Source organism: Corythoichthys intestinalis, chromosome 13, assembly GCF_030265065.1.
Source record: "Corythoichthys intestinalis isolate RoL2023-P3 chromosome 13, ASM3026506v1, whole genome shotgun sequence".
NCBI classification, from domain to species: Eukaryota; Metazoa; Chordata; class Actinopteri; order Syngnathiformes; family Syngnathidae; genus Corythoichthys; species Corythoichthys intestinalis.
In genome coordinates, this window is record NC_080407.1 from 22,418,474 (window position 1) to 22,433,880 (window position 15,407).

Consider the following 15,407-nt stretch of genomic DNA (forward strand, 5'->3'; position numbering starts at 1 on the left):
ATGGGCCGAACTCAGTATGGATTCACTGGCCGAATCAGCAAACAATTTTGGGCCAGAACTGGTCCAAAGTAGCAGAAACCACATTAATGCATGGCCTGGATATGTCACAAATGTTACCCAATCTGGACCAGCACAGGGCCAGATTTGTATCAAAACAGTTTTCAATATTAAATGTGGGGTACATTTTGTTCAATGTATCATACTGGAATGTCTTTATATGGCAAATTAACATTGTCTATTAAAAGCAATAATGACAACACTTTTTTTTCATGCTGTTTATTAATGCTAACATGTTAATGTACCATAACATTACATTATTTTTTCACAAATTGGAACAAGAAACTCAACATTAAAGATTACCCATTTTTAGATGAAGTTCAGAATTTTTGACATCAGGCTTAATCTTACAGTTAGCTAGGGTTTAACGAGTCGGTGGAGTTGATTTCAACCAATTCTGTGTAGTTTGATAGTTGTTAGTTTCAATGCTCTGGAATGGCTAAGCTAGCGCGATTCAATTGGGCTAATTTAGCAAGCCATTAAAAAACATGTTCACACATGAAAATCATCGATGACCCATTCAATCAATAGAGTTGGCTATGTTTTCAGGATGAAGTTATTAAAAGTTACCTTTACATGTGAATAATTGCACTGTGAACAACTTTTTAAAACCAGCAGCTCTGCAGAGGAGCAGAGCGGAGTGATATCACATCATTTTTTTTTTTTCACTTATATTTTCAGTTTTATTGTGGTCGTATTAAGCATTAAAAAAAAAAAAAAGTCCTGAAGAATGAAATGAATTACGGCAGTTTGTTGTGACAATTGTTTTGGCCGCATGGGTGTTTTGGAACAATTTTCAAGCATTTTGAATTTATTTCACTATGTTGGACGTGTTCGTAAATCTATCGTTTTTTTATTGTCATGCTAGGAAGGGACCATTGACTCGCGCTATGCTTTGCCACTCTGGAGCACTGAAACTAACGAATAACTTACAAACTGCATGTAATTTGTTGATATCAACTCCACCAACTAATTAAACCCCCGCTTCCTCAAAGATTAAGTCTACTGTCAAATATTCTGAACTTCCGCTTTAAGGTTCTGGAGTTTCGAGGCAAACTGGCAGTGGTAACAAGAGTTGATTGACGATGAGAGGGAGTGGCAGTTGATTGAGGATAAGAGGGAGTGGCAGATAGCGTCTGAAGAATCCGGTGGGCAATTTGGTGATAGAACAGGTGAACGGACAGGCAAGCAGTACAGGATCTGGGGGAGGGGAAAAAAAAGCTCAGTATAAGGATTACAAGATTCTTTGTTCGCTGAAAGCTGGCCTCACCAACTTGTGTAGTTGAGTTGTTGATCTGGCGATGATTTGAGGCCAAGGACCGATTTACGTAAGCTGCTGAAGATCACCTGCACCTGGTCCCAGGGTCACCCATCTTTACAATCCTGCAGTCAAGGCAGTGACACACATACACTGCTGGCCAAAAATATTGGCATCCCTGCAATTCTGTCAGATAATGCTGATGCAATTCTGTCAGATAATGCTGAATTTCTCCCAGAAGATGATTGAAATTTAAAATATTTTGGTAGTAATATTTTCATTAACTTTGCTTGCAATGAAAAAACAAAGAGAATGGGGGGGGGGGATTTATCATGATAATTTTACACAAAACTCCAAAAATGGACCGGACAAAAGTATTGGCACCCTTTGGAAAAACATGTGATGCTTCTCTAATTTGGGTAATTAACAGCACCTGGTACTTACCTGTGGCACATAACTCGTGGTGGCAATAACTAAATAACATTTGCAGCCATTTAAATTGGATTAAAGTTGACTCAGCCTCTGTCCTGTGTCATTGTGTGAACAACATTGAGCATGGAGAAAAGAAAGAAGACCAAAGAACTGTCTGAGGAGTTGAGAAGCAAAATTGTGAGGAAGCATGGGCAATCTCAAGGCTAAAAATCCATCTCCAAAGACCTGAATGTTCCTGTGTCTACCGCGGCAGTGTCATCAATAAGTGTAAAGCCCATGGCACTGTGGCTAACCTCTCTAGATGTGGACTGAAAAGAAAAATTGACTAGAGATTTCAACAAAAGATTGTGCCGATGGTGGATAAAGAACCTCGACTAACATCCAAACAAGTTCAAGCTGTCCTGAAGTCCGAGGGTACAACAGTGTCAACCCGTACTCTCCATCGGCGTCTGAATGAAAAGGGACTCTAGCGTAGGGATTCCCAGGAAGACCCCACTTCTGACGCAGAGACATAAAAAAAGCCAGACTGGAGTTTGCCAAAACTTACCTGAGAAAGCCGAAACAGTTTTGGAAGAATGTTCTCTGGTCAGATGAGACAAAAGTAGATCTTTTGGGAGAAGGCATCAACATACAGTTTACAGGAAAAAAACGAGGCCTTCACAGAAAAGAACACCATCCCCACAGTCAAACATGGCAGAAGTTCCCTGATGTTTTGGGGTTGCCTTGCTGCTTCTGGCACTGGACTGCTTGACTGTGTGCATGACATTATGAAGTCTGATGACTACCAAGAGATTCTGCAGCATGATGTAGGGCCCACTGTGAGAAAGCTGGGTCTCCCTCAGAGGTTATTGGTCATCTAGCAGGACAATGATCCAAAACACACGTCAAAAAGCATTAGAAAATGGTTTGAGAGAAAGCACTGGAGACTTCTAAAATGGCCAGCAATGAGTCCAAACCTGAATCTTATAGAACACCTGAGGATAGATCTGAAAATGGCAGTTTGGAGACGGCACCCTTCAAATCTCAGAAACCCGGAGAAGTTGGCTAAAGAAGAATTGTCTAAAATTCCAGCAGAGCATTGTAAGAAACTCATTGATGGATACCGGAAACGATTGTTCGCCGTTATTTTGTCCAAAGGTTGTGCTATTAAGTATTAGGCTGAGGGTGCCAATACTTTTGTGCAGCCTATTTTTGGAGTTTTTTTTTTTTTCTCTCTTTTGTGTTTTTTCAACGCAAGCAAAATAAATGAAGAAATTACTACCAAAGCATTTGTAATTGCCATCATTTTCTGGGAGAAATTGTGCATTATCTGACAAAATTGCAGGTGTGCCAATACTTTTGGCCAGCAGTGTACAAAAACACAAGGAGGAAGAGCTTGGCTCATGGGGTAGGGGCCCTAAGGGTATTCAAACATTGAAACATTTACAGCAATACAGAGTAAATGCTGTCTCCCTCCATATGTTTTTCTGCAACAAAAATGGAATGACCTGGAGACATGGCAGATAACTTAAATACACTGGCTATTTTGTTTACGCTTGATTGAATAACTTGTTTAACAGTCAAGAAGTGAGAAAACACGTTTAGGACTTTGAATAAAGCACTTACCATCAAAATTTGCAGTCCGCCGAGATGCTGTGTCTTGAATCCTGCGTGTTGTCCTGTTTAGTGTCACAGCGTGGATGCCTTCAGGGTGCGCGGAGTTGTGATGTCACTCGTCGGCCGTTAAAAAATTTTAGATGTTGAGCACGTGCAGTCTGCACGGTCCGGGCCGAAACTGCGTAACCTATCATTTGGACTGTCGGCTTGATGATCCCGGCCAATCTGGCGCACTGACGTTTAGCAGGCATAATTGTTATGTACATCTAGCGAGCTGACGCCATATCCAAAGCACAATCACCTGCTATCGGGGATGCTGATTTGGTTTCAAAATTGAATTCATTCCAGCCCGATTGTTTTCAGAAAGTACTTAAAATTTGCGTCGTAATCCTTATAAAAATTGATTTCATGATGATTTGTATTTTTTCTTGTAAAAAATTATTTGGCATACATTAAGAATATTTACAAAGAAAACAGTTGTTTTTAAGGGGAGTTATTTTTCTGCTAGACAAATCAAGCAGCCAAAAAAAATTCAGGGGGTCGGTCCAAATGTGGAGGCGGGCCGGACGTTGTTTGGGGACCCCTGGGCAAAATGATTATTGCAAAATAAATCTTAAGTGACTTATATTCACTACTACTAACCAATACTACAGTGTATCCCAAAAGTGAGTACACCCCTCGCATTTCTGCAGATATTTAAGTATATCTTTTCATGGGACAACATTGACAAAATGACACTTTGACATAATGAAAAGTAGTCTGTGTGCAGCTTATATAATAGAGTTCGTTTATTTTCCCCTCAAAATAACTCAAAATATAGCCATTTATATCCAAACCCCTGGCAACAAAAGTGATTACACCGCATGGGAACTGCGTACATCCCTAAATGTCCAAATTGAGTACTGCTTGTCATTTTCCCTCCAAAATGTCATGTGACTCGTTACAGGAGTGCTGTCAGCATTGCTCCAGAGATTGAAGAGGTGGGGGGTCAGCCTGTTAGTGCTCAGACCATACGCCGCACTCGACATAAATTTGGTGTGCATGGCTGTCACCCCAGGGGGAAGCCTCTTCTGATGAAGGTACACAAGAAAGGCCGCCCGTCTCATCAGACCATAGGACATGGTCCCAGTAATCCATATGCTTTGTTGACATGTCTTCAGCAAACTGTTTGCGGGGTTTCGTGTGTACCGTCTTCAGAAGAGGCTTCCTCCTGGGGTGACAGCCATGCACACCAAATTTATGTCGAGTGCGGCGTATGGTCTGAGCACTAACAGGCTGACCCCCCACCTCTTAAATCTCTGCAGCAATGCTGACAGAACTCCTGTAATGGGTCACATCAGATTTTGGAGGGAAAATGACCAGCAGTACTCAATTTGGACATTTGGGGATGTACGTTTTTTCGTAGGGGTGTACTCACTTTGTTGCCAGGGGTTTAGATATTAATGGTTATATTTTGAGTTATTTTGAGGGGGAAATAAATGAACTCTATTATATAAGATGCACACAGACTACTTTTTATTGTGTCAAAGTGTCATTTTGTCAGTGTTGTCCCATGAAAAGATATACTTAAATATTTGCAGAAATGCGAGGAGTGTACTCATTTTTGGGATAAGCTGTATTTTAACTTACATTTCAGTGAGAAAAATTAATTGGTAGCAACCCAAAAATGCCCCCAAATGAATAAGATTTGACTCAAAGTTCAAACAAGTTTATTGACAACCATCAAAGTATTCAGTTTATCCGGAATATTTAATTTTCTACATTTGAAAAACTCACTCTTCAGTCTTGAAGCAAGCGAAATGGCGCTGTGATCAAGCGGACATGGTGACGGTCTGGTCTTTGGCCTGTGCAACAGAGAGGAGGTCATTATTTAGAATAGTTATTAAGCGTGTAATGGTATTTGTAGTCATCCTGTACCGTCAGTCAATGTGGAATCACGGGTAAGTGCGACAGTACAGGCTAGGCACTATCAATTGCAGGATTACTAACACTATTTAAAGTGCATTTATTTTATCATTTCAAATCAGGAAATGTTTATTTTACTTTAGCCCTAGCTGAAGTCATTGAAACACTGAGTGAGAATCAGTGTTGTTTTAGTCAACGATGACTAAAACAAAAATAAATTGTCAACGAACAATTTTTTTCATGATGATGACATGATAACGAGTTAAAAATGTGTCTTGGGAGACTAAAACGTAAGACAAATCCCAGTTTTTGTCTGATGAGACTACAACGAGACGAAAATGCGTCATAGTTCCTGTCACATGTTCACATTGCTCGACATTTGTATTTTTAGTTAGCTTCAGATTAAGATTTAAGATTAAGATTTGTGTAGCCAGAGAGAATATGCAATGTTGCTTTAGCTTTTAAAGGTATGTGCTGACTCTGCTGAGTGATCATCACACACTAAATGTAACTCATAGCATTAGCATAGCATTTGGGTTAGAATTAGGCTAATCCTAACAGTAGGTATATATACAGTGATCCCTCCTTTTTCTTTTTCGCAGGAAATCGGGACCAGAACCTGTTGCGATAAGTGAAAAACCACAAATTAGCCCCCCCAATTTGTGTGTGTGTTCAATGTAGCATTGGAAAGAGATACATATAAGACATCTTTTTTCACATTTTCCCCCAAAGTATAATCCCAAATATATATATATATATATATATATATATATATATATATATATATATATATATATATATATATACACATACACATATATATATATACACATACACATATATATATATATATAGTATATGTCGGTGTGTAGGTCAACTGGAAATGGTTTAATATGTGTTGAACATTGAACAACATTGAAAATGGCAGTGTTTTATTTTCATAGAAAAAAAGTTACAAAATTTTCCAGCTGACCTGAGTCGATCCCAAAAAATGTTGTGTTATTGTTGTGTTATGTTTTTTTTGTTGTTGTATTTTTGCACATAAACTGAATTAAAGAACGTTAGAAACATAAAAACAAAAATTCACAAGTTTGATGTTTTCTTCTATTTATTTTGCACTTTTAAAAAAAGATTATTTTTAGAGTTAGCTAATAGAAAATTATAACTTTGAAATACCGTGATTTAAAAAAAAAAACTTTTTGGTTATCCTGTTATACCATACCGTGACTTGTGTGTACTGCTGTACCCCTGCTATTTATGTGAATGTTCTGTCTGATGTGCATGTTTCTCACCTCGTAGTGCAAAGACGGCAGAATCTCTTTTTTTTTTGGAATCCATTGGGAAGGAGGTGGCACATCACCCACGTTCTCACTGAAGTTATGCTGCCCTGTCTTCTTTCTGGACCACCACAAGCAGCCAGCGGTGATGATGGAAACGGCAAGGATGACGAGGACCACCGTGATGGAAATGGTAATCAGCAGCGCGGAGGACATGTGGGCTTCTGGCACGTCCGGGCAGGGGAGGACGAGCTCACAGCTTTTGCTTCCGACCAAGCTCTCCACTGTGCAGAGATAGCTTCCACAGTCCTGCTCGATGATACTATCCAAACGCATGGTGCCTCTTACGGAGTCCACCACAGCATTGGCGGGGAGGACCTGGTTTCCGCTGATCTTGGACCAGGTGTACGTCAGAGGGGATTCACCATGGAAAGACAAGCATGTGAGCGTCACGTTATTGCCTCGGGCGAATTCCTCTTGCAAGTTGCATATCGGTTGACTTGGCGGCTCCATGACCCTCAGGGTCATTATCTTCTTCTCCTCCATTTCAGGTAACTTTTTCACAACGCAAATGTAAGTCATCGCGTCTGAGCGACTGACGTTGCTAATGGTGAGAGAAGCGTCTCCATTTAGGGCATCGCGTGCAGCGAAATGGACCCTGCCCTTCATCGTTGCGTCAAGATCCAAGTGCAAGCGGCCGTCACCGAACAGAAAGATGCGTGGTGGTTTATAGGCATCAAACCGGGTGAAACTCCATATGATGTACCCCGACCTGTCCAGAGTGTCATTGTACTGGCAAAGCATTGTGACATCGGAGCCCTCGGCGGCGTAATACTGGGACTCCTCCGGGTGAATTTCCAGAGCCACGCAGCTCAACACTCCCATTAGGACAAAAGGCCACAGGAGGCGCCACGCCATCATCGCCATTTGCATGCTGGCAAATAAAGAACACTGTCACATCAAAGGCAGTTGCATCATCAAATGCATCAATGGCTTCCCAGGCCAGCCAGGAAACAGGAGTTGGACAAAATAATGGAAACACCAAACATTTAAACATCATAATCATTGGACATAATTGTCAAAGAATGGTATGAGGAACATTCTAATAAAGTTGAGCATCTTGTATGGTCGGCAAAATCCCCAGACCTCAGCATTATTGAGCATTTATGGTTAGTTTTAGAGATTCATTTAAGACGTCGATTTCCACCGCCATCGTCTCTAAAAGACTTAGAGGGTATTCTAACTAAAGAATCACTTAAAAATCCTTTGGAAAAAATTCCCAAGTTGTATGAATCAATACCTCAAAGAATTGAGGCTGTAATTGCCGCAGAGGGCGGACCTATTAAATGAGTTTTGGTTCATTTTTTAAAGGTGTTTCCATTATTTTGTCCAACCTCTCTCTCTATATATTGCATACATACACATTTATATAGACAAAGGCCCACAGAAATCTGAATCAATATTCAAAGAACCAAAACATTCATTGACCTCTCAGTTTTATTTAAAACTGTGCAGAATGGAAAAAGCAAGCAATAACATTGACTGCACTGTAAACAGATGCTCGACAAGCTCAAAAACTCCAAAACCTAGCTTAATGGGGAGTCGCAGACAACTATCATGTGTATACATCCACCTACTGTACAAGAGTGTGGTGGTTTTTATTGGTCAATATCTTGTTCACCTGCCTGATCTTGCGTGTTGCTTCCTCTAGTGCTCAGTTACGGTATAGTTGCACAGGGTTTGTCGATTGCGACGGAGACATGAAAACGAAACAAAACTACCAATTCACAATGAGAAAAAAGAAAATAAAGTAACATGTAACGCAGGCGACAACAGATACTTGCTGTAAAATGTAGATAAGTAAAAAGAAGTACAGATACACAAAAATGTACTTAAGTGCAGTAACGAAGTACAGGTAGACGTACTCGATTTACGCAATTTCGACTTTATGACGCCGGTGTCTTGTTTGCCATTTTGTCACCAGTTGTTTTGAGTTGATTTTGTTTTTTGTCGCATAAACAGTATGTAATTGTACATCACAGTATCTTTTTTTTTTTTTTACGTTATTAATATGACATGTTCTGTCCTCACTAAAGGTAAAGTTGTTCAGCTGGATGACAGCAAACAAGGCAATTGTACTTTTTAAAGCTTTTCACTTTTGGCAATTTGTAAAGCTGTAACACATATATATACACTTATGTTCAAAACGACACAAATTTTAACAATAAAACACTTGACCCAGAACTATTGGTGTTCATTAAGTAGATTAAATTAGCCTAATTTGCCTAAAAAAAAAAAGTCTGAAAGCTTAAATGCTACGAATGCTAACGTCTTTACAAATCTCATAGCAAATTGTTCACATAACTCCATAAACTGTAGCTGTAAATTTAATTACAAATGCATGCACAATCATATATTAATGTTGTATATATTAATTTGAATATAATCGTTATATTCCGTCACTGTATAATGAGTTCAGTTAAATTGGTAATTTAGATTTTCTTCCCATATGTTATTAGGATAGAATAACCACTACCATTATCAAGTGAATTTATTATGTTCAGACTTACATTCACCCCTTTTCACTTGTTATTAACAAGTTTGTATTTATTGTATATGCTAATATAATTACATGTTATGTTCAAATATTGCAATTAAAATTTACTAATAAAATTCAGACATTTATTCTGGAAGTTTTCAAAATGTTTCTTTAGTAGTTTTTGTAAAACAAAGTTTTGACTCGAACAGTGTATCACCTGAACCAATAGATGTAAAAGTTACAGTGTATCACAAAAGTGAATATACCCCTCGCATTTCTGCAGATGTTTAAGTATATCTTTTCATGGGACAACACTGACAAAATGACACTTTGACACAATGAAAAGTAGTCTGTGTGCAGCTTATATAATAGAGTTAATTTATTTTCCCCTCAAAATAACTCAAAATAAGCCATTAATATCCAAACCCCTGGCAACAAAAGTGAGTACACCGCATAGAAACTACGTACATCCCTAAATGTCAAATTGAGTACTGCTTGTCATTTACCAGAGATTGAAGAGGTGGGGGGTCAGCCTGTTAGTGCTCAGACCATACGCCCCACTCTACATCAAATTGGTGTGCATGGCTGTCACCCCAGGACAAAGCCTCCTTTGAAGACGGTACACAAGAAAGCCCGCACGTCTCATCAGACCATATGACATGATTCCAGTAATCCATGTGCTTTGTTGACATGTCTTCAGCTAACTGTTTGCGGGCTATATTTTGAGTTATTTTGAGGGGAAAATAAATGAACTCTATTATATAAGCTGCACACAGACTACTTTCCAATGTGTCAAACCGTCATTTTGTCAGTGTTGTCCCATGAAAAGATATACTTAAATATCTGCAGAAATGCGAGGGGTGTACTCACTTTTGTGATACACTGTAGTATTGGTTAGTAGTTAGTAGTAGTTAGTATAAGTCACTTCAGATTTATTTTGCATAAATCATTTAGCCCAGGGGTCCCCAAACTACGGCCCGCCTCCACATTTGGACTGGCCCCCTGATTTTTTTTTTTTTTTTTCAATAGTGTTATTTATTTCCTGGCTTTTTTCTGTGAGGAACCCAGAGAGGGTTATTTGGTTATTATCTATTTAATTAATAGTGTTATTATTATATTATATTATGTTATATTATATTATATTAAATTATATTATTTTTATTTTATTTACTTTTGTTCCGTAAAATCCAGAAAGGGTTATTTGATTGTGGCTTTCTGAAATACAATACATTTTTACATTTTACTTTTTCTGTTGCAAACTGACCCGGCCCCTCATCAGAGAAGGGAAAAGTTATGTGGCCTCCACAAGAAAAAGTTTGGGGGACTCCTGATTTAGCCTATCAATTAATTAGGTTCATATACATGAGAAATGTTGCCCGGAACCCTGTTCACCCAATCTGTTGGTCTCATTAATGTCCTGTCCTCAGCAATAAGTGTACATGCTTATGGTTATGCTGGTATATATTCCCTACCAATGTCCAGACTAAACCTATGACCTTGCTATTTAGGGTAGAACCAGGAAGCTGGTATTCTATCTGTAACGGAACGGCCAGCACAGTCATCTGATCTCTACCCCCCCTGAGCTGTAGTGGGAGCATCTTGACCGACCGTATGGTACGTAAGAAGTGCCCATCAAGCCAATCCGACTTGTGGGAGGTGCTCCTGGAAGAGTGGAGTGAAGTTTCTCCAGATTACCGCAACAAATTAACAGCTAGGATGCCAAAAGTCTGCAACGCTGTAATTGTTGCAAAGGGAGCATTCTTTGATGAAAGCAAAGTTTGAAGGAGAAAATTATTACCGTAATTTTCGCACTATAAGGTGCGCCTGACTGTAAGCCGCCACCCACCAAATGTGACACGAAAACGGCATTTGTTCATAGATAAGCCGCACCGGACTGTAAGCCGCAGCTGTCCTCAATGTATTATGGGATGTTTACACGAAAAGATATTAACCGGTAACACTTCATTTGACAGCAGCATCATAGGACCAAATGAACAACCAAGAAGCTTTGAACCAATTGGTTGCAAAGCTTCATTGCTTCAAGAAGCTTCAGTTGGTTGGCCAAATGGGGGAGACTGTCAACATCTTCTGCCTCCTATAGGAGGCAGGTTGGACAGCAACAGAGGTGGCAGTAACCCCCCAAAAAATGACTCCAGTAGGTTGTAAAGTTTTCTAAAAGACAATGTGCATTTTCAGCAAGAACACATCATGTTTCCAAGGTGAGGATGATTAAATCATGCAGGCCATACATAAACATGAACAATGAATGAGAAGCTAGATTAGATCATGTTGATGCAACATAATGTCACATTGTCTTTTAGTAAACTTTACAACCTACCGGGGTCATTTTTTTGAGTGTATGACGCCACTGTCAAATGAAGTGTTACCAAATACCATAACAAGCAATTAATGAAACTGGAACAGTAATTGTTCGCACAGAACATGAATTTTGATTGTTATTTACATCTGTAGTGCTGCAGTGCATGCTAGGAGGGATGTGTTGCCTATTAACCCAAATAAATCAACAAATAAGACACAAGATTCCTAATTAAGGACAAAAGTAGCGGCTTACAGTCCGAAAATTACAGTATTTGAAATAAAAATCCTTATTTGTAACCTAGTCAATGACTATACTTAACCATTCATTTTGCAACGCCTTTGAAAAAAGTGAAACTTTTCAAGGGAAACAAAATTGTCTGGGTGACCCCAAACAGTTAAACAGTAGTGTATAAAATAAATAAATAAATAAAACGCGATTTGATCCATTTTGAGGACGACAATGTCTAAACGTTTCATCAACTGGCAACATCTCAATTCATTTAACCATCGCTTAGACTTTACCGTATTTTGCGGACTATAAAGTGCAATCAACCCCCCCCCTCAAATTGGCAACGTATCTTGCGTGCTTAACGTATGAATTCTGGGTGTGTTTATATTGTCGTAGCAGGAAAACAATCATTGCAATGTTAAAAGATAAAGAACGAGACAAATGCAGTACATTACTGAGGTGTGCCTTATGTATGGATTAAACTTTCGCTTTGATGGCGTGCTTTAAAGTCCGAAAAAGTCAGTTAATGGAGGTCGCGTTCATGCTGCGAAATCAAAGCTGTCACCGTGGTGTATCCCAATTCGGTGAACATGCAAAGAGCACAAAAGGTGCTTTGATCTATTGCAAGTAGGCAAGGCAAGGCAAGGCAAATTTATTTATATAGCACAATTCAACACAAGGCAATTCAAAGTGCTTTACATCACATGAAGACCATAAAAATCACATTTAAATCAACACAACGTAAAAACCAAGACAAATCGCATTTAACTGATATGTTTTAATAAAAATGAATTTCTGTTGTACTTCAACATAAAAGGTGAATTATAAATAATTTAAATAATATTTGATGCGTTTTTGGCTAAATCAAATTTGTTGGATTAATCTTTTATGTTAAATTACCAAAATGAAACAACTTTTTTCTACTATTGTAATTTTCCGAGTACTACTGTACTATCGACTAGCAGTGAATGATCATTTTTCTGTGCCGTTGATGGTGATAAAAACCCAAAGAGCAGTCAATGATCTCGTGCTGATGTCCAGTAAACAAAACAGTACTAATAATTTAATTTTCTTACCTGTTCAACTTTTGCTTCTCCAAGTTCACAGCGCAGGACCTCAGTGTTCAGGCAGCCAGCTATAAATGCAAAGATTAAAGAGATGATGATGAAGATGATGAAGATCATAGGCACGCATGGGTCTTCAACATGAAGCTCGTAGGCCAAAACTGCCCCTTTGGGCTATTTGTGCAAATGTGCAATTTTTGAATGATCTTATTGTCATCTATTGCTGTCAAAAATGCATCAAAACCAAAAAAAAATGGAAATTTAGATAATAGCACAATGTACAGGGTGATTCCAAAACAATGTCCTAAAATCATTACACGATATGTCAAAAGCAAAAACATTACAAAATACAGGCTTGGACACATATGTTGAACACAGTGTTGTTTTTCGCAGCTCCTTTAATTATTTGTCTTTTGGATGATAATACTTATTAGTCTAAGACATATTTTAGTCATTTCAAAATGTGTTTGTCTTCGTCCAGTTTTTGTTGACCGAAAACTCAAGACTATTATTGCTTAGTTTAGTCGACTTCCTCTAAAAATGTTTTCATCTGTAAAGTTAAAAAAATGTACTCCAGAAATAATTAAGTAAAGGTTTACAACTATTTCGAACGAACATTGACAGACGAGGAACATATTGTAGCGTCTATCTACAAGGACAACGCCCAACTTGGTGATAATACACAATCAGCAGGAAAACAGTAGATTATTTTCAATTAATTATGCCTACTTGGACGGCACGAACTGTGGGTAAAAAAAAAAAAAAAAGTGGTAACACTTTATAATAATAATCCGTTTTACTAGTTAATAGATCATTATTAAACTGTTGATAAATGATTTATTGTTGATTTGTGAAGTATTTGTTAGCAGTTTGTTACGCATTTACAGGGTGTTCTTAACCTGAAACACAGTTTGTGTAGAAACGTTTCAAGTTTTTGTGTGTAACATTTGGCATTTCTATCTTTTCAGGTTAAGAAATGTCATTCACTTCAAAAGAAAAGTCATTTTGATCAGGCATTTTGCAGGCAGCGCTCATGTTGCACATTTATGAAAATCTGCAATAGAACCAACAAATATTTGTACTTTTCTTTGTATATTTACCCAATAAAACTTATGACCTTCAACATAAAGTGTATATAGTTTTATCAAGATCCATCAACTAACATGGGCATTTAGAATGGGGTCAACCATATTGGAACACCTGTAAATGCTTAACAAACTGTTAACAAATACTTCACAAATCAACAACACATCATTTATAACAGTTTACTAATGATCTATTAACTAGTAAAACGGATAGTTATTATAGTCTTACCAAAAGTTTACCGACAGTTAAAGAGGATGCGAGGAGTTACATTTAGTGTGTGATGATTGCTCAATACAGACCTTTGAGGGATGAAGTGTCAGGGGAGAAAATCCGTTTTCCCTTTGTTTGTAGAAGAAAAAGGCTCTCGCTCCAGAAGTCTTTTAAAAGTTTACTTATGATCAAAAGGAGAAAATCAGTTACACACAGAGTACAACGATGCTCTCACGTGGGCGGAGTTCAGAGGACTGTTATAATACAGGAAGGCGGGGTTAACTGGTAAAAATGGTTCCATGATAAGACAAAATACGTAATATGATGAACAACGGTCCCATTATTATCAGACAAAATATGTGAAAATAAGTCATCTCATGAAGCCTGGATGGTCAGGCTGCGCTCTTACCAATTACATTGTATCTTTTGAAGTACAGCTTTACCCTTCAAAGCACCTGCCTGTCTGCCCTCCCTCGCCTCAAGATGTAGACAGCTGTGCTCTGATTTATGAATTTTTACATAACACTTGTACAATAATAAAGCGGAAGCTAGATATCAACATTTGAGAAGGCAAGACAAATTTAGGCAATTCAAAGTGCTTTACATCACATGAAGATCATAAAAATCACATGATATCAAAAGAACGTTAGAACAAAGACAATCGAAACAGGAAATTAAATTAGATATAAAAATTGCATTAAATCATGAATGTAAAAAAAAAAAAAAAAAAAAAAAGATCATTGAATTCAGAAATTGAAATAAAGCAGATAAGGAATTGTAAGCAAATAGCTTGAAATTTGAAATGTATAGACAGTTATGGACATGCTGTGATAAAAGCATTTTTAGCCCTGAGTTAAAAGTGCGTATAACACCAAAAAGCATGTTTATTTCATTTTTCAAGCGATGTTTTATGCTCCTGAATGAAATGGACCGCTTGGATGTGTGTGGAAGGGATCATTTTATATATTCAATTTTTGAATCCGACGCCATGAAAATGAGTAATTTCCGGCTCCAGTCTCGGGTTTAGGACGAATGCAAATGTGGCGTCACCCGGGTCAGCATCTCACAGTACAGCATTGCTTTATAGCATGCAGATGGACTGCAGATTCAGCTGGTTTTACGGGTTAATTCGTTTATTTTTCGTATCACGCCAGCCAAATGTGCTGCAGGGTTTGTTTGCTGCACCAAGGAGAGGCGTGTGAGCCTTTTTGGGTTTCAAAAAGTTCCTGTTAACCGCGGATATTGGCCAAAACAAGCCCTACCACTGTGGGACCATTGGACTTACGAGGAAGTGAGTAAACATCGTATTTTCTATTGTCGCACATCCCCCCGCCGGGAGAGCACTATACTTGGATTATTGCCCTCCTCGTGTACCTGGTTTTCTGTCAAATTTTCAATTCTATCAGAAATCACAACTTTGTGTTAAAAATGGCTG

The 15,407-nt window shown here is 38.3% G+C and overlaps 1 protein-coding gene across 1 annotated transcript; it reads right to left on the reverse strand.

Annotated features, from left to right (window-relative positions):
* Positions 1–5,035: 5,035 nt before the first annotated feature.
* LOC130928089 (coxsackievirus and adenovirus receptor homolog) lies at positions 5,036–14,247 on the reverse strand. The gene is made up of 4 exons (XM_057854317.1): positions 14,062–14,247; positions 12,689–12,747; positions 6,541–7,459; positions 5,036–5,187 (listed from the first exon to the last, which is right to left on the reverse strand). The coding sequence occupies exons 3-4, from the start codon at positions 7,456–7,458 to the stop codon at positions 5,155–5,157; spliced, it is 951 nt and encodes a 316-aa protein (XP_057710300.1). The 5' UTR covers position 7,459; positions 12,689–12,747; positions 14,062–14,247; the 3' UTR covers positions 5,036–5,154.
* Positions 14,248–15,407: the final 1,160 nt, after the last annotated feature.

Excerpts from the sequence above, each read along its gene's own strand:
- LOC130928089 (XM_057854317.1), bottom strand. The coding sequence starts at position 7,458 with ATGCAAATGGCGATGATGGCGTGGCGCCTCCTGTGGCCTTTTGTCCTA. Across the intron at positions 5,188-6,540 it reads TGCCGTCTTTGCACTACGAG|GCCAAAGACCAGACCGTCAC; the intron begins GTGAGAAACATG and ends TCTGTTGCACAG.